This window comes from Paramisgurnus dabryanus, chromosome 23, assembly GCF_030506205.2.
Source record: "Paramisgurnus dabryanus chromosome 23, PD_genome_1.1, whole genome shotgun sequence".
Classification (NCBI taxonomy): domain Eukaryota; kingdom Metazoa; phylum Chordata; class Actinopteri; order Cypriniformes; family Cobitidae; genus Paramisgurnus; species Paramisgurnus dabryanus.
Window position 1 is genome coordinate 15,360,506 of NC_133359.1, and position 20,441 is coordinate 15,380,946.

At 36.8% G+C, this 20,441-nt stretch overlaps 1 protein-coding gene across 1 annotated transcript in view; it reads left to right on the forward strand.

Annotated features, from left to right (window-relative positions):
- The first annotated feature begins 6,597 nt into the window (after positions 1 to 6,597).
- Positions 6,598 to 20,441, forward strand: part of fa2h (fatty acid 2-hydroxylase) — a 31,217-nt gene continuing 17,373 nt past the window's right edge. Inside the window, exon 1 of the mRNA XM_065291629.2 lies at positions 6,598 to 6,999. Coding sequence (XP_065147701.1) covers positions 6,712 to 6,999 — 288 coding nt within the window. The 5' untranslated portion in view covers positions 6,598 to 6,711. The remainder of the gene's footprint in view (positions 7,000 to 20,441) is intronic.

Here is a 20,441-nt window from a genome sequence, read left to right on the forward strand (position 1 = left end):
GCGCATTACTTTATAAATGTACACATTAATATTTGAGTTACGTTTAAAAAAAAGTAATGCAAGTTACTTTTCAGTTTAATTAATTCAATTTAAAAATAAAATGATGTACTGAATTAAACTGAACATATTAACGTAGAATTACGCGCCTGAGCGGGAACAGTTTGAGTCAGAAACGGAGATGGCAGGGCAAAGCTTGACATTTTTGCGATCATAAAAAAACACCTGCAAGGCTTGAAAGAAATCAAGCCTCAGCCAAGTAAGAAAAAGTAACGCAAAAGTAACTTAAAAGTAACGTAAGCATTACTTTCCATTAAAAGTAACTAAGTAACGCAATTAGTTACTTTTTTGGGGAGTAACTTAATATTGTAATGCATTACTTTTAAAAGTAACTTTCCCCAACACTGGTGATGTATCTATATTTTTATGTATTTAAAACAACATCGTCTCATTTTCCTATATTATCTGTCTACCAATAGCTAACAAATTGTAGCCTGCATCCCAGTTCGCCTACTTATACTGTATGTTCTGTTTTTGTTATGGGAAAGTAGACTTCTGAATGCATTGAATGACATGAGCCATAGTAAATCTAATTTCGACTACTATTTAGTACTGATAATATAAAAATTTGAATGCAGGGGTGGTCCTTTTATATGCCCCATTTCTTCTTAAGTATATCAATGCAAAATTCCAACACTGGAAGTCCCTCGCTAAAATCTCATTAATTTCCCCATAGACTTTTGGATTATCACAAAAAATAAGATGTGTTTAACAAAAGTTTGACATTTACACGTTTTGTCCAACAAATAAATCTTTATGGACGAACACAACTTCAAAAATCATAAAATACTTCAAAAATCATAAAAGTTGTGTTCATCTGTGAAAATTAACTGGACAAAACGTGCAAGTGTCATAAACTTTTGTTAAACACAGACCTTATTTTTTGCAATAATCCAAGTCTATGGGAAAAATAAATGGGCTTTGTAGCGAGGGAACCTTTGCGGTACTTTATTGCAGAATAATCCAAATTTGACTCGCATTGTTTTTGTGAATGTAAATCTCACCTTGCGGCTGCAGCTGCTGCTGCTGCTTCTTTATTGCGCAACTGACGCATTATGCGCAGCATGCGATATATCTGACGCAGCGTCATCTCCGGGGCATGGCAGGCCAGTCGTGGAGGGGTCCTTCGGGGTCCTCCATAAGGTAGTAGGGACATGTAGTCTCCACCATACCCCCTTCCAAAAATCTGGACACTTCTGATTCCATAGCAAGATGCACACTAATGAAAAAAGATAGAAATATAATATAAGTGTGTGTTGTCTATGTTTTATCAGGGTTGTGAAGTTTAAATGATATGATATCCAATAACAAGATGATCCGGCAGCAAGGCCGTTTGATAACAAATCTTTCACCGAGCTATTCGTTTACAACCCCTTCGAACCAAAAAGATGATTAATTAACTATATGCTGAGGAACCAAAGCCTTCAGACACACACACACACACACACCCATCCTATTCAACAAGCCTGAAGACACACAGATTCTTTTACTTGACACCTGATCGGCCTCAAAGTTACAGACGTGATACATCTACACCAATATCACGAAGAGAACTTGACCCAGTCAACAACAAAGCAAACTTAATCCAAACTAACCGACAATAAGTTTCAGCATGTCAAGTTTTTAAACATTAGCATCATTCCTGCAAATTCAGTGTTTCATTTATAAATTAAATTAATTAATTCATGATGTCAACTATACATCCTTAATACAAGAATAAGATGGAGATAAGTTATCATCTTCATCAATATCATCAAAACACATGAACCAACAAAACTTTAAAATACTCACCGGCACCACAGTAGCCATAATAACCAACCCAGCAATTTTGTCCAAAGGGATGCTGCAGTATTAGTGCAACTTCTACCCACCTACACCGAGCATACAACTCTTATACCACTTGTTTATCCAGGTACCACAAGATGTAACCAATCACTGGGGACCAAACAGCGCAGTTCCGCCCCTAACCGTGACATCACCAGGTGATGTCAGATCTTCTTTACAGCCTCTGCCTCAAACTGGACATAACAATGGGCCGAAGGGGCTCACATTTCAGCTTCTCCGCAGCAGTGACATGCACTTAATTATCACGCTACTTTTGTCTCTGGTGGGTAAATTTAGAGTCTCGTAGGAGGGAACAAAGGAACGTTCTGAGCGTGACGGGTGCCATAAGATGATGGATGTGAACCTGGGGTTGAAGCTTTGTGTGGCCTACAGAAATAAAGTTACTGACAATTACGTTACAATAAGGCGGTTGTGGGTTACATGTTTGTGCAGTACAGCATTCAACACAGAAGTTTCATTCAAACCACGTGAAATGATTGGTGGCCAGTCAACAAACATGGAGCGCAACAATGGCATTCATAAACTCTACACACCTCATCAACTGCGCAAATATGAGCGCATGTCACCAAACACTACATTAACCGCATTATTGTTGCCTTGTTTAGCAGTTGTCAACAAATGCCCAACCATTATTGTTCTTGACCTCAAAGACAGGCCGTACCAGACCTGCAACGTACAAGACGTTACATAGAAACTATGACTTAAAAACACTATTCAAATCGGAAATCAGATATTTGCTAATTTTGTTCAGAGGAATTTGACGTAACATTCCTATCCTCAGAGTTAAACCAAGCTTTATCATTCACATTCATACATTGTTTATAATGTATACTGTATTGTTTACCCTGCTGAAAAAACCAGCATAGACCAGCATGGGAATTATGCTGGTCTATGCTGGTTTAGCTAGTGGTCACCAGCATACCAGCACCAAAACACAACATATGCTGGTGCTAATGTTGGTTTGGTGCTGGTTTAGCTGGTGTTAATGCTGGTGCTGATGCTGGTTTAGCTGGTGTTCACTAGCAAACCAGCACCAAAACACAACATATGCTGGTCTTGCTGGTATGCTGTTTTTTTCAGCAGGGTATACATCTTAAACATTCTACTGCATGAAAAATTATGCACTTTTTTGTACGTTGTTTAATATGGAGAGCAGAATTTCTTAGAAGTTCTCTGTTAACTTTTTTCTTTATCTCATCTAAAGCAGCACATTTGTATAACTCAGCACCATAAAATACAGAGCTGCAATAAATCTCTTAGTAACCACCGGTGCAAACTCCAACACCACTAAACGTCTTTCCTGTTTAGCAGCTCCTCCCTGTTGAGTATGCTACAGTGCATACGTATTACTTTATTAAAGGTGTGAAATGTTTAATATTGGTTACTTTATGATTCACAGAATTATTTTTTTCATTGTTATAATCAGGGGGTTTTAAGAAATCTGAATATGACTTTATTTTAATTATAGTGAAACAACATGTAAACAGCATTTTAAAGGAGTGTTAAATAATCTCTTTAAACAGGTTTGTAGTGTCAAACCTGTTTATTTACTCTACAATACTGCCACCATGAGACGAAACTAGAAAGCCCCCACCATAAAACTTCAACGGAGCCCAAGACTGCAGGAATTGGCGTGGATGTTAAAAGTAAAACTAAGAAGTTTTGAATGGTTAAATACTAGCCATTAAATACAAGTTAACCCTACTGAAAAATCAGCTTATGCTGGTCATAACTGGTCTCCCAGCTTGGTTTAAGCTGGTTTTGCTGGTGTAGCAGGACTGGAAGACCACCTGACCCACCAGCTTTGGCAGGGAGGACCATCTTAAACCAGCCACTGCCATTTTAAATCAGCTAAATACAGCTTATGCTGGTCTTGGCTGGATTTTTCAGTAGGGAATGTTTCAAAAAACTAATAAAACTTTGTATAGTTTTAGACCACTTTATTTTTATTGAAACACATATAACATTGGCTTTTATTGGTTAATAATCGCTGTCTTTTCTTTTTCATCCTCTTGTTATGTTGTTTGTTCAACGGTGTGTGTTTTGTGACATCACAATGCCATTCAACGTGAAGCATGGTCAAATAACCCGCAAAAACAAACAGTTACACTTTAGAGGTTGACATAAAGTGTTGTTTACATTTAATTACAATTTCATTATGTTCTTAATGAAACAAAAATTAAATCAAACTTTCTAAAGTAAATACCTGGACTGGAGTACCTTGTGAAAAATCTTATGCTGGTCTCCCAGCTTTTTAGCTGGTGTAGAAAGTAGGGCTGGGCAAAAAAAATATCGATTTTTCGATTAATCGGTTTTTTTTTTTAAACAGGGTCGATTAAAAATCGATTCTCAAAGAGCAGAATCTATTTTTTGATATTTATTTCCGCAAACATTGAACGGAGGTATGGAAGCATTTTATATTTCGCAAGCAAGACCCCTGGTGAAAAAACCAGCATACCAGCAAGACCAGCATATGTTGTGTTTTGGTGCTGGTTTGCTAGTGAACACCAGCTAAACCAGCATCAAACCAGCACCAGCATTAGCACCAGCTAAACCAGCAACAAACCAGCATTAGCACCAGCTAAACCAGCATTAGCACCAGCATCCCTGGTTATACCAGCATATGTTGTGTTTTGGTGCTGGTATGCTGTGACCAACAGCTAAACCAGCATAGACCAGCATAATTCCCATGCTGGTCCATGCTGGTTTGATGCTGTTTTTTTCAGCAGGGACGTGTTGTGGCCTTTAATTTCTTTTTATTAAATACCCACTTGTAAACTGCTGTTCACTGTTCTTTTTTTATTTATATAGTATTTGTATTAAATCTATATTAACCCATTTAATCCCACCGGTCACATTTGTGACCGTGTTTTTTTTCTTCTTTCTGAAAGCTCTAAAAGTGTTGATGTTGGCTCTGGGCAAGAAATTAAACTTTTAAATGAAAAAATAGATTGTCTTGATTAAAATGTATCAATGTCATGTGACTAGGGTGAAAGGTCATATGACCAGATCAGTTTACTTCCTGCTTGCACATCTAGAAGAAGATGTCTACCTCAGACTACTACAAAAAGAAGTAAAACATCTTAATTAACAAATAGAACTATCAATTTTGTACGTGGGGTCACTTACAGATATATTTTGAGAATTTTTTAACGGTCACAATTGTGACCGGTAGTATAACACACTTTTTCTAATGTAAATATGTCTAATTGAATTTTAATGAAGTCCGGCTATGATGTTTCCCGGGTATAAAACCTAATATTTCACAAACTTAACCAACATAAAATCAAAGAAGGCATAAAGTTTGTGTGTTAGGGAGGTCTAAGGAGTAAATTGCATGTATTCAAATTCCAAGAATTTTTTTTGAGTTGAATCGAGAATCGAGTATAAAAACCTACATGAGAACCGGAATCGAAAAGTTAACCGGGAATTGAAATCGAACCGATAGCTTGTGAATCGAAATCGAATCGATCTGGAACATCTGAATCGATACCCAGCCCTAGTAGAAAGCAGTGGCCGGTTGCATAAACATAGCAATTAGTTAGGGCTAATGAGTCTTATTATTTGGATTAACCTCCTGACCTGGTGTGTCCACATCTGTGGACATTACATTTTTTGTTGTTCGCACCATAATACTTAATTCTGTGTAACTGGAACTTGTTGTACATAAGCGTGGATAATTACACGGCTTCATGTTCAAAGAAAAATATTTGGTTATTATATTTATTGCTTCTTCCTAACCCCAAATAGCTGGAAGAAATCTAAAATGCAAACCAAACCCAAGCTCGGGTTTTAGGAGGTTAAATTAGACCAATCTACCTTTCTATGTAGCACCTTTAAAACAGTTATGATCAGTCTTGAATAAAAAAAAAGCATAACTTTTAAGACTAGTATTAGAAGTTTATGCAACCAGCCACTGGTCTAGCTGTGTTTTGGTCACTTTTTAAACTGGTCTAGCTCGCCTTAACTGGTCAGACTGGAAGACCAGCTGACTGCCACCTTCAACCAGCTTATGCTGGTCTGAGCTGGAATTTTTAGTACGGGTGTGGTATCCATAGTTAAAAAAAAAAACATAAACAAACCAATAAAAATAATAAACAAGTTCATACAGAATTATATACTATTAATATAAATAACAGCTTGAATGAAAACTAATAATAACCAATTATGAAACTTATTACTTTACTGTTAGTTAAAACCATGTCAGATCAGTGAGTCTGTCTAATAATAAAACTACTACTAGCTTACTACTTATAATTATGATAATAAAGAGAACAATAAATCTAACACAGCAAAATAAATAAATAAACTTTCTTTGACTAAAGTCACGTCTCACAATTCCATGAATCGCTATTGACAGCCAATTTGAGACGCACCCTATGTGCAAACACAACCAGAGGTTTATTTCATATCCACCGCCCACAAAGGGAGGGGGTACACAGCAAGTATCGATATAGTTTACACAATGTACACACAGTTAAATTTTAACACAAATATAAATGAATTAAAACAGCATACAAATATCACTTGTAATGTAAACATAAAAAATATAAACGCAGTATTACTAATACTAGGCATCCTGTAAAACTTTTAGCCACTTGTTGCGTGCAACAGGTGCTCAGAGAGCGACAGCGCTTGCGTCATGAATATTCATGATATGCTAATGAGCGGGCTGGCTATGAACTCAGCTCAAACGCGAAGTTGAAGGACAGTAGTTGTAGTCACTAGTCAACAAGCACAGGGTAAAGTCAGTGGGGGTCCCACCTGCTTGCTTTCTCGTTTCACTGTTCTACTGTGGATGCCCCCCGAATGAAAAGTCAAATGTCGCCTTCGCCTCGCTTTTTCTCGCCAAATGAGGTAGCCAAGCACTGCACCAAGGATTCGTGCTGGGTGCTAGTAGGGACGCGCGTGTACGATGTGACGGGCTTCCTTCGGATGCACCCGGGCGGAGAGGCGCTCATTCTCCGCCGCTCTGGCAAGGACATCAGCCCGGAGCTAGACGGTCCACCGCACAGGCACTCGGAGAACGCCCGGAGGTGGCTGGAGCAGTACTACATCGGCGAAATCGACAGAGACTGCACAGATGAAGACATGGAGGTACGTAACTAGAAAGTCGCTCGAACAGTCACAACCACTTATGAGGAAGTTAACCTCTATGCGAGGTCACATCTCAAGATGTCAGGCTTCGGTTCAGGAACTGTGGTACACAGAAAAGTTTCACTTAACTGTAAATCTAAAATTTTACATTTATAGATAACGGTCACTATTAAAATTGTTTTAAATTCGAAGGCGCGAATAAAGTGTAACGTTACTTTTTAAATCTTTTTTTGTTGGAACGCGCTCGTGGCGCTGGATTTTGAGACCTAGACGCCAGGATAAAATAAATCAGAGCAATATTTATAAAGATATATATTTCAGGGTTCTTATTAGATAAACAAGCCTCGTGTCTGTGTTTGCCTCTCATCTGTCACTCCCTGAGGAACAGGTGGGGGAGGACCAGTAGCTCACCTTCCAGTTTCACCGTTATACATTATTGTCATTTTATTATCATTTTGTACATATTGTAAAGTAAACAACGCTGTAAAGTGTTAAACTTATTTTATTGGTACTTGCTAATATTTAATATTTGATGTAATGCTTGAGCTGAGCTTGAAGGGTGGATATTTTAGAATGCAAGAGGTGTGTGTGACAGTCAAACCGGTCTGTCTTGTCTAAGCAGACACTCAAGCATGACCCACAACACAGGTTTCATGGACTTTATGTGTTTCACGAAATATCATCTTGAGATTTTCATGACCACTTTCCATTTTTGTATGATGATTTGTCCATCCAGTAGTGTTTGCAGTCATCTGAAGCCATTTAATTCATGCATTGTATAAAAAAATTGAGGCTTTATATCTTTTTTGGGCTATATTGAAGGAACTAATGCATTTACCCAATCAACCTGCTTTGCTTGAGAAAAAAGGAAAGGAGTCATGATTATTTATGACATTTTCATCGATCTGTTACTGTACACTGTTTGTTAGTGCCTTACAATCCACGTCTGCATATTTTGTTTCTTTTTATTGCCGGTTAAGTTCCACGTTTCCTCTGCCGATTATAGTACAGCTTTTGTTTGGCCGAACAGATAAAACAAAGTCATTAATGATTGCTTAACTCTTGGCTCTTGCTAATCTTTTTAGTATGGTTTTTCCAATACAGTACAGAGGTGTTTGTGTGGATTTGAGCCCTGATGTTACCCATTTCAAATTTTGGCCCATATTCGGTGCTGAGTCTAATAGGATGGTTGCAGTGTAAATACTCTGATCTGTTTAATAGTGTGAGAATTCGGCCCTTGACCACTGAACTCGAGGCTTTGGCATGAGGTGATGCGTCTGATTTATATTACATCACTGTTAATCTTTACAGTGTTTCACAAGAACATTTGAACCCCCGTGTAATAAAAAGTGCTGTAGGTTTACTGGTATTTTAAAAATCATTTGTAAAGGCTTTTAGTTTTAGGATGCTTTTAGTTGTTTGGTCAGCAAAGTGGTGCATAGTTTTTGGGGATAGTTCACTCAAAAAATTAAAATCCTGTCATCATTTACTCACAGGTTTGTTACAAACTGGTATAATTTTTTATTCTGCTGAATAAAGGAAGATATTCTGAACAATGTATCCCACCTGAGCACCATTGACTTCCATAGTACTTATCTTTCATACTATGGAATTCAATGGTGCTCCTGCTTTATGCTTGATTATGAATATCTTTCTTTATGTTCAGCAGAACAAAAAACATTCACAGGTTTGAAAGATTTTTCATTTTTGTGTGAACGATCCATTAAAAGGGACATATCATGAAAATCTGACTTTGTCCATGTTTAAGTGCTATAATTGGGTCAGCAGTGCTTCTATCAACCTAGAAAATGTGTAAAAGATCAACCCAGTAACTAAGTTTTGGTAAACCGTTCTCTGCAAGCATGTGAAAAAATAGTTCATTGAAATTTGGCTCCCCTTGTGATGTCAGAAGGGGATAATGCCGCCCCTTAATCTGCACCATCCAACCACGGCTCTTCCATTTAGTGCAGAGATCAGCTCATTTGCATTTAAAAGGACACACCCAAAAACGGCACATTTTTGCTCACACCTACAAAGTGACAATTGCTATAATAAATAATTTATGATATTTTGAGCTAAAACTTCACAAAGGTACTCTGCGGACACCAAAGATTTATTTGACATTTTAATAATGTCCCATTTAAGAAAGAAGATTTTGCAGAAATGTAATCCTTAATAGTTTTTGTATTTCCAGTCACTAGTAATTTTCTTGTGGATAAAAGCTTTCAGGTCGATGTGTTGCCAATGATCATAAATTGAAACTAATTAAGTTCCTAATTTTCTCTGTAGAGCAACGTTGGGGTTATATGAGGGGATTTCTAAACTTTTAGGGGCAGTTTCCCGGACAGGGCTTACCCTAGTCCCCGACTAAAATGCATGTTTGAGCTGCCTTGCCCTGACAAATCTTAAAATATATCAGTGTTTTTGTTATGTTTCAAGATGCACACCAGTATTGTTTTTATTTGTAAGGTTTGCTTGTAAAAACCACTTAAATGTCTTAGTATAGCTAAGGCCTGGATTAAACCCTGTCCGGGAAACTACCACTTAGTCTTAGGCCTATTTAAGGAATTATTTATGTTTAATTTAATTTAATTTATGTTTAATTTAATTTAATTTTTATGTTGATTAATATACCTGTATAATAATCTTAGCTGTCACTCTTAAAGAAAATCAAAACCTGAAAATCATTGTGAGTCTGAAACAAAAGGCCCACTAAACCAGCTCGGTCTACACGTTCAACACCGTTTAATCATTCCCATCATCTTTTATCAGTCTTTATTACTCATTGGTTTTTGAACCAGCCTCTCCCTAAGATCTCGATTGCTCCCTAAGACACTAAGAATGACTCACACATGTTTGTCACACATTTAACCGAGTACTGTCAAACTAGCTAGACCTGCTGTGAAGTTTTCGAACATGGAGATATTCGTAGTATTAACAGATAATACATTGGGAGGACAAACTCAGGCCTTAGGCACTGGGGTTCGTCTGTCTCTTGCTTCTTATTGATCACTTGAAAAACCAGCTTGACTTGTTGGCCTGGTGCAAGAGCTGCACGGCTTTTATTCGCGCAAATCTCGAGAGTATGACAACATAACTGACATTTATGCAGTGTAAAAAAATGCAGCATGAAGTTAAAACAACTTCAACAAACTATTTAAGGTTTTGACCTGTGAATAGTTCACATAACTTATAAAAACCAGTTGAAGCTGTTTAACTTAATTTTTAAGTTAGAGTTGCATAAAAATAAATGTTGATTTGACAAAAATGCTGCTTTTTTACAGTGTAGCAGTGCAGTGTCATAATAAAAGGGTAAAATGTCAATGAGGTTATTTTTCATTTGTCAAATAAATGGAGAAATTGATGAAAATGTTGTTGCTAGATACATTGCCCTCATAACTATATTAGTGAGGTCATAATTCACTGTTGTAAACCAAGGTGTCGCTTCTGTCAGTGACTCTGTACAGAGGTGAAAGGATAAAGACTTGATCTCACATAGTCTATATTCATGCGCCTTCGGTGACATCACTAAATGGCATGTCACTTAGCGTTACACATGCAGTCCTAGTCAGTGAAACTTATATTGATTATTGATTTTTGTAAGAGTTATGGTTAGTTTTAAAATTGGGTTTGTCCGTATGTGACCCTACCATGGGTTGAAAGAACCCCTCATTTTGTCTAGCTGTATCACTTTGTATTAGACCAATAAAAATCCTTAGATTACTTTCTTTTGATAAGAGGACTTGGTGTACAGTTTTATTCCTTATTATACGACAGGGCTGTTTAACGCTTTATTATGATTGGTTGAGAAATGTTCTAGGGTATGCATTATTTTACACTAAGCACACACCTGACCTGTCAAATGTCTTAAATAACCACCAGAGCAATGTCTTAGCAATGTCTTTGGTAACCGTTGAATTATAAGAAAACAATGCACACATTACCACCTGGGGTATGAATTATTTACGAATAATTCAACGTCCCGTCGTCAATTATTCCTTACATATATAGAATCAACAGTAAACTGTTTTTTGTTTCAAACCAAAACTTTAAAGTTAACATGTCATCTGTATTTACTTTCACAACGTTCCTGGTCTTATTGTACATGATTCTGATTTTCGTAATCTTTTATATAAATGTTGTGCACTGTATCTTGGCCCTTAAACAATAATTCATGACTTTAAAGGGCAATGTAGACCCAAAATGTATTTCTATCATCATTTATGTATTCTCATGCCATTCCAAACCCATATGAGGTTTCTTTCTTTTACAAAATAATTCATGCAAAACGTCAGCTATTGACAGATTGGTCGACTTTCACTTTCATTGTGTGTAGGAATTTTAAGTTTCTCATCTTAAGAAAGAAGTGCACATGGGCTGAAAACTGAATAAGTAAAGAATAATTGATGACGGCCGTTCAATTATTCGACAATAATGCACACCCATGCTTTATGTCCTTGGGTGTGCATTATTTTCGAATAATTGAACGGCCCGTCATCAATTATTCAGCTTATACCACGGTTACCACAGACATTGCTCTGGCGGGTTTTTTTTAAGACATTTGACAGTTCAGGTCAGGTGTGCGTTTATCAAAAAAATAATGCATACCTGTGATACATTTCTCAACCGAAAAAAAACATGTTCGGGACGTGTCTGGCGGAACTGGCACGAATGGCCACCCTAAGTGTCCTGCGTGTATTTTGTGAACGTGAGCATCTCTTTTATCATAAACGGGTTTGACGCGTGTGCAACAGGCACTTATTTTGACGAAACACGTGATTAACATGGTTCACATGACGCAACAAACACATATTTGGAAAACACAAGGAACACACATGACATTTTCGAAAACATATTTTGAATTTGCGCCCCTCATATGAGAAGTCACGAGCCGCCACTGGTGAATAAATAATGATAGATTTATCAATTTCTGGTGAACTGGCTCTTCACTCTTTAAAATAAAGGTGCTTTAAAGGTTCTTTACAGCGATGCCATAGAAAAACCATTTTTTGTTCCACAAACAATCTTTCAGTCAAAGGTTCTTTAAAGAACCATTTCATTCATAGATTTTTATAATTTAAATATCCTTTTGTGAAACAGAAATGTATAAAGGTTCTTTATGGAACCATACAGCCAAAAATGGTTCTTTTGTGGCATCTTGAAGCACCTTTATTTTTAAAAACTGTTTATCTTAAAAGTTAGCCCGGAAACATATGTTGAGGATTTAAATTGGTCAATGAGAAGGTTTTGAGAAGAATGTATGAAGGCAGAAGCATGTGTCTCCTAGCTTCTGGAATGTTTTTCTCCGAGGATATGAATTTTCCTTCAATAGCCTTTTTGTTTGCTAATTCATCTGCCACAAAGAAGCATGCCAGCGTTTACCAAGGGCCTTCTCTGTTGTGAATGCTGAATACAGTAAAATTCCTTTATTAATTTCATCTCGTGATCCTGGATATAAAGGACCTCACGTTGAAACATTCAGGTTTATGCAGTGAGCCTAAAACCAAAAATATAAAGATGAACGGCTATCCTCAGGTGTAAGAAATGTTTACTACGGGATGCTACACCAATAGGGACAGCATCAGTACTTTAGTGCTCTAGTGTCATCAAACCTCATCAATTTACAGCCGTACATACTCTCTCCCCAAGGAGGCTATGTCTGACTGCTGGATCACACCTAGGGAGCAGGTGAAACGGTATTGGGACGTTATACAGTATGCTTGGGGCCAAAGGTCCAATCTTAGCAGATGCTCAGAGGTTAGACTTTCATGTAGGTCACTTTTATAGATTACGACAGAGAAGAAAGGCAGATGGTTTGGTCCCTGAAGTTACTAAAGTTTGCGTGCTCATTAATTGCATCAAGTAGGGTTCCCAAGAGAGGAGTACCTGGGTACAGGACTCATAAGGCTACAGTCACCAGGAGACACTTGTAGCCATGGTACCGTGTGGAACCTTGGGACACGGAAAAGCTATCGCTGGCTAATGTAGTAAAGTACAGACATGGTGGTTGGTTTTTTGTGGGTTTGTGTTTGAAGGCTGTATGGCTCACCAATGCTTATTTCAGTTTTATGGGAACTTTAGTTTGATATAAACTTATGACTATGCTTGCATTGAGAGTTTTGTGGTTCAGATTCATGCATATAGAGGATTGACAGAGAATCGTTGTGTGAACCGAATCAGTGCAATTCATTTGTCATATGGGTTGCGTAAGAAAAATGACGCTTGGTACTGACACCATTGAACTTCAGCAGGTTTGTAGATATTGCTACAAACACATTGCTTTCAGATTGATTTTCATCATTTAAATTCAAGTAAATAATTTGCATCTTTTATGTTGCATTTTATTTCACATAGTATATTTTCGAATAGGCACCAGCATTATTGATATCTTGATTCGTACTATATGTTGATCTTCAACAGTGACAAGCTGAAATCTGTGCAATGCGTTAAATAGATACTAGCCTAAACCAGTTTGACCAGTGAAGGTTACGTTAGTAAGAACCAGGTGGTGTAATTCTTCAAGGAACTCAATAAAGCACCCTTTGTAGGACCTCGTCGTGACTTTGTGTGTTTTGTAACTCTGGTATTTCAAGGGTGGTTAAGTTAAATGTGCTTATGGGGTAAAGCAAAGCTCCAAGTTTTCCAGCAAGTTCTACGCAACAGGTTCATCCAGTAGAGAAGAAAGAACCTCATTTGTCAGCCTTGTCAAAAGAGATAGAGATGAAGAAAAGACATATAAACGCTGGAAAATGGAAGGAGAAAAGCATATTGATTGTACAGGATGTTAGACCAGTCCTCTGTTTACACAAGAACAAACTCCTATCTTTTGAAAAAATGCCTTTTAGATATCATTGTTTTTACAAACGCTTATCTCATAACATTTCTCATCACTGCGTTAACGGATTGTTTGCTGTTATATAACATGAAGACAAGATCTTCCTCTTTTATTGGAAATGATGACCCTTGTTTCACCTGCTTTGAGTATGGGTGTTAACTTTATTGTCACATAAAGTTCATTGTAATGTTGTCACCTTAATTTCAATGCTTTTTGTGCCAGAATTTACAGTAAATAATCGTCTGGTACACATTTTCCATCTTAATAATATAGTGGGCTACACTACCAGGCTGTCACTGGGGCAGTACCCATTAATATGGACCTAATATGTACCATTTAGGTATGGATTGGTATACATTTGGTACCAATATGTACCTTTGAGGTACTACTACTATGAACTTTTTAGTTTCACTTTTTGAAAGGGAGAGCTAACAGCCAAAGAAGCCACAATTATATTGTTTGCTTGTTGATGCTGATATTATAATATAAAAAGGATTTGGTGGTTCAACTTAAAAAAAAAAGTAAGTTACCTGGTTGCCATAAACTTTTAGTTGATTTAATTTAAAATATTAGTTGATTCAAAACAGTTAAATATTTGAATAAGCTCAAAATTTTAAGGCAACCTGGTAACTTACTTTTTAAAGTTAAACCAACAATACATTTTTACAGTGTAGTACCATCATGAAGTAATCATTTACCTGACCATAGGTGTGTTTGGCCATTTTGAAACCACATTTTTCACTCTTAATCTCATAAAACAGAAGTGTCGTGATGGTTTCTGTGAAAAATACAAAAAAATTTACTGGTTCAGGGTTAATTTTTACCACTCTGGGTGTGGATTATAGCAGCGCAATGCAAAAAAATGACTTTCTTTCATAGTTTTTTCAAAGTCAATATTTTTGTCTTGTTTTCAGTACAAATATCAAAAAATTCCTAAATCAAGATGTATTTTCTTGATGAACAAATGACCTTAGAAAATTAGACTAGTTTTTAGACCAAAAATGTACAATGTAAGTGAATTTGGGCTTAAAACAAGCAAATATATCTGCCAATGGAGTGAGACATTTTTTGTTTAAGAAAAAAGTAAACTTATTTCAAGATTTTTATTTATTTTATTTATTTGCTTGTTTTAAGCACATATTTACTTAAAGGGACACTCCACTTTTTTGAAAATATGCTCATTTTATAGCTCCCCTAGAGTTAAACATTTGATTTTTACTGTTTTGGAATCCATTCAACCCATCTCTGGGTATGGCACTACAACTTTTAGCATAGCTTAGCATAATCCATTGAATCTGATTAGACCATTAGCATTGTGCTAAAAAATAACCAAAGAGTTTCGATATTTTTCCTATTTAAAACTTCTTTTGTAGTTACATCGTGTACTAAGACTGACGGAAAATTAAAAGTCACGATTTTTCTAGGATGATATGACTAGGAACTTTACTCTCATTCTGGTGTTATAATCAAGGTATTTGCTGCCGTAACATGGCTGCAGGAGGCGCAATGATATTACGCAAATGCTGAAAATAGTCCTCTGCTATTGAAAGTTCCCAAGGGGACTATTTTTAGGCGCTGCGTAATATCATTGCACCTCCTGCAGCCATGTTACGGCAGCAAAGTCCTTGATTATTACATAAGAATGTAGGAAAAATATCTAAACTCTATGGATGCTAATGGTCTAATCAGATTCAATGGATTATGCTAAGCTATGCTAAAAGAGATCGGCTGAATGGATTCCAAAACAGTAAAAATCAAATGTTTAACTCTAGGGCAGCTGGAAAATGAGAATATTTTCAAATAAAGTGGAGTGTCCCTTTAAATTTTGTATTATTTGTCCAAAAACTAGTTTTTTTCTTAGTCTTTTTTTGCTTATCAAAAAAATGTAAGAATATTTTGATATTTGTACAGAAAACAAGACAAAAAAACTAAGTAAAAAAGTTAACAGCATTTCTTCTAACATTGTACTTTTGGTTGGGACTGTAACTAACCGACTAAGTGGTGGTGAGTAAATGGTGTGGAGAATTGCAAGCGAAGTTTCCCAAAAACTGTTGAGAAATTTGATGAGGGTAAAGCTACACGCAAAAGTGCAGCGTGTACCTGTCGCAAAATGCAAGTGGAACAGAAAATCTGTGAACTTCGTTTTCCGACGTGGTCTTCTGGCCTTGCGTGGATTTCTAATCTACTCGATCATTAGTATGACGCTTTCCCCATGTGAAGCTGATCTGTTTATGATGGCTCGTGTGTGTAAACTGTGAGTGGAGGGACCTTTGCACCCTTGTTTGAAGGGAAGGGCTCACACTGTTGATTTAGATGTAGATTTGCATCTTTTAAGCTTCGCTAAAACATTTTCTTGACATTCTACTCTTTGCGTGCCTGTAAGAATGATTTTCTGGATATATTTTAAGGCCCATGTTCTTCATAGGAACTGTGATAGTAAGCACGTTTAGTACGATTCTACCCATCCCCACATTCCAGCTAACCCCAGGATTGTGAAAGGTTGATTGTAACTATGACCTGGTGAATGAGGAAAGGAATGGAGGGTGAGAAACAGAGAGAGAGAAAATACTTGTAAGAGGATTTCCAGTATCTGACTCGACAGGTTCTGCCAGTTTCCTAGGTGATGTGACTTGCCAACCACCAACATCCCTGTTTATGGTTAGAGTCGACCCGTCTCGGTACCGCCTACATTTTCCAGAGCAACAGGTCTGGGATCAGTTTCGTCATTGTGTACGTGCAGGAGAACAGCGAATACCTGATCCCGCACCAGCTATATAGGGATACATTGGATAGGAAAGATAATGGCAAAGATTGTTATATCAGTCCTACATATAACACACATACCAGAAGGTACAAAGTGGGCCGGTACCTTTTTAAAAAGTACACTTTTGTACCTAAAAGCTGCATTTTGGTACTTCAAAATGGTACATATTAGGACCTTTTTAAAAGGTAACGTCCCAGTGACAACTTTTGTACCTTTCTTTCTGAGAGTATATTCAGCATTGATTGCATTTAAAGGTACATGAATGAAACTTTGTCTTTTTTAACCATATAGAAAAGATGAATTTTAAAAAAAGAAGATATATAATGAATGTAAATAAGGATGGGATAGTGCATATAAACCCACTTTTATAATACATTTTTTGGTGCTTTTTGTCATTTTAGAGCTTGACAACCCCAGTCTCTATTAGTTTCTGTTTAAAAGCAAATAGTAACTAAGTTTTGATCTTCAAAATGTTCACTGATAAGTGAAAGTCATGCCAGTTTGTAAATAATAAGTCATGAATTACACATGCTTTTTCATTTTTAGGTGGAACCTGTTTAAGCCACAACTTTTCACTTTAGTACAACCTGTTTCAAAGGATCACATGAACACTTGACAATGAGGTTGACAAGTGAGTCACTTTTGGGTAAAATATCACACGTCAAATGTTTTACATTGTCCCCGAATCAGTGCCACTTCGCTTGCTGACAGCTTATAATGGTCCAACAGTTACCCCTTCTTATCAGGATCAGTCCGTCCAACTGCGTATCCTGGCACTGATTGGATAATAGTTAATCATTGATTCGGAAGAACCCTCAAGGGTCATGTGACCCCTTTACCCTGATCACTGTTGAAAGGGGTGAGGTAATGTTTTAAAGCTTTTTTCTAAGCTAGCCTACCATCAAGCTTGTTTCACATTATATTTAGTTTGAAACGACAAACAGTACTGTTTCATTTCAATTTTACTATGGTGTATTTAATATTTATTGACCATGAGATACCCGTAGCAAACCCAAGCTGAATTAATTGGTCATTTATCATCTTTCCCATTATCATCTTAGTCGATGTCAATGTGAACTTTGGACATTGCACCTACCAGAAAGCCCTGCTTGGCAACCACTGACTCACCATAGGCTTGGCCAGCCAGTGACACCTAAACAAACGGTTCGTTATTTAAGCATTATGGTAACAATCGCTCACATTGAATTACCCAAATTAGCGTCTAAAGATGATGCATACCTCCTCCCATACCTTGTTAATAATAAATCAAATATTGAACGAGACAACAGCTGTCTTCTGTTTGCTTCTTCTTAACTTAAAGCAAGAGCAGTATGGGTGTGTTTTCTGCCGGTATGCGGCCATAATTAACTTGACGTTGTCCCATGAATCGATTCTTGCTTCTCTAAGCATAGTGTAACAATGCTTCTAATACAATAGACCAGATACTAGGACGGCATGATATTTAAAAAATGCGATGTGTTTAACAACTTATATGATATGGTAATGCTTAAAGTTGAAAAAATGTATTTGAACTACATAAAGATATATTTAAAAACTGAAAATATGTCACCAGCATACATGGTACTCATGACACACACAGACATTAACATTCCCGTTCCAGTCTTTCTATTATCCACCTCAACGTAAAAGTTTGACTATACACAACTTGGTGAAGTATTGAAAACATTAAAGGAAAACAGCACCGTTTTTCAATATTTTAGTATGTTCTTACCTCAATTTAGATTAATTAATACATACCTGTCTTTATTCAATGCGTGCACCTAATCGTTGTACAGCGCATCATGAATGTGTTAGCATTTAGCCTAGCGCCAATCATTCCTTAGGATCCAAACAGAGATGAAATTAGAAGCCACCAAACACTTCCATGATTTCCCTATTTAAAGACTCTTACATGAGTAGTTACACGACTAAATATGGTGGCACAAAAGAAAAAGTGCTGAAGTCGAAGTGCTGCAAACAAAGTGCTCTTCCGCCATACAATATAGTTCTCATTTTTATCCGCTTAAAAAAGTCGCCACTTTTTTGTGCCACCATACTCGTGTTACTACTCATGTCTTTAAATAGGGAAAACATGGAAGTGTTTTGGTGGCTTATAAATCCATCCCTGTTTGGATCCTAAGGAATGAATGGGGCTAGGCTAAATGCTAACACATTCACGACGTGCTAGGCTAAATGCTTACACATTCACAACGAGCTGTACAAAGATTAAATGCACACATTGAATAAAGATAGATATGGTAAGAACAGAGTAAAATATTGAAAAACGGTGGTGTTTTCCTTTAAATTATTGCAAAAAATTGAAATTTGCATATTAATATTCGATATATTGCACCAGATACCCTTTTTTAATTATAAAATGCATGTTGTGTTTTCTGTCAATGACAGATTTTTACTTCTCCCACCATCTGGGCATTGGAGGAGTTTGGTTATGTGTAGGATTTATATACAGTAGAGCTGGTTAGGGTTCGAGGGGGTTGCAGATGGCCTCTGTGCCCTTTGGCCGGACTGAATGTATGTTTTCAACCCCCAACCATAGTCCAACACACTGCTAACCCTGTTTCCAACTGTACCAGTCTGAGCCTTCATCCTTTTCTTTTCTGTGCCTTTGTCCTCTCTCTCTCTCTATGTCTCTCTCTCTCTCTCTCTAAATGTATCTGTGACTTTGTCATTCAGTGTCTTACTGCTCCATAAATGTGCCTTATTGTTCACACAGAGGAATTCTTTTAGCTCGGATGCCAGTATTCACTACAACGCAGGCGATTTATCTACCCATGTCATACTGAAGATAGTTTTGCATAATACGCATGATACCAGTCTAATCAAGTGCTTCATTTGCATTAAAACAAAATGTGACTTAAAGTAGAATTTGCTGATTTTTTTTACTTTTTCATGAAGGGGTTAAAATATTTTCACATTTTTGTGGTCTTTATAAAAAAATCACTGTATTAGCTTAGAATAATATATAAGAAAATATATGTTTTCTAATATGTTAAGTAACAACACTATCAGAAAAAAAGTTGTCACTGGGACCCTACTTTTTATAAAGGTCCTAATAGATTGCATTAAGGTACAGAACCTATGAACCTTTGAGGTACCTTTGAGGTACAAGGTACTGTATGTACCTCCTCCAAGGTACCAATGTGCACTTTTTAGGTACAAAAGTGTACTTTCTGATAAGGTGACAATGTTTGTACCTGAGACATGAGAGCGTATGAGCTTTGGAATAGTCTGTATTACAGATATATCAAGGTTATATTTTTAAAGATTGTTCTTTTCATTATGTAAGATGAGTTTATATAGAAAACAATAAATTAATGTCTTTAGCTGGATTTTTGCAGAAAATGTCACATATTTATCTTTAGTAACATACAGTGTGTGATAGTTTACATATAGGTTTTTGTTACTCGTTTTGCATATTTGATTCATTTTTGACCCTGTGATCTCTATAGTCTTGACATTTCAGGTATCTAAAAGCCCAGTCCTGCTGATAAGTCTTGATTAATTGTCTTGTTAAGCACCTAAAGGTTTTGACTGTTGCACCTGGTACATTTATTTTGTACATCACTCTATGTAAACCATGCTGTCATACCTTAAATTTCATCTCTGCTTTTGCAGGTGTTTGCAACTTTAAAGTCTGTCGATTTTGCATACCACACCGGAAATCTATCCCGCTCTGTCTAATGAGTTATGTCTGCATTTTCATAGATTCCACTCGTCTGTTTATTCAGGTTTTTGCCAATATCATCCTGTCTTACCTTCCCTTTTTTTGTCTTGCACCAACGAGATATTGCAGTCTCTCCTGCCCACACGTCTTGCAAAACT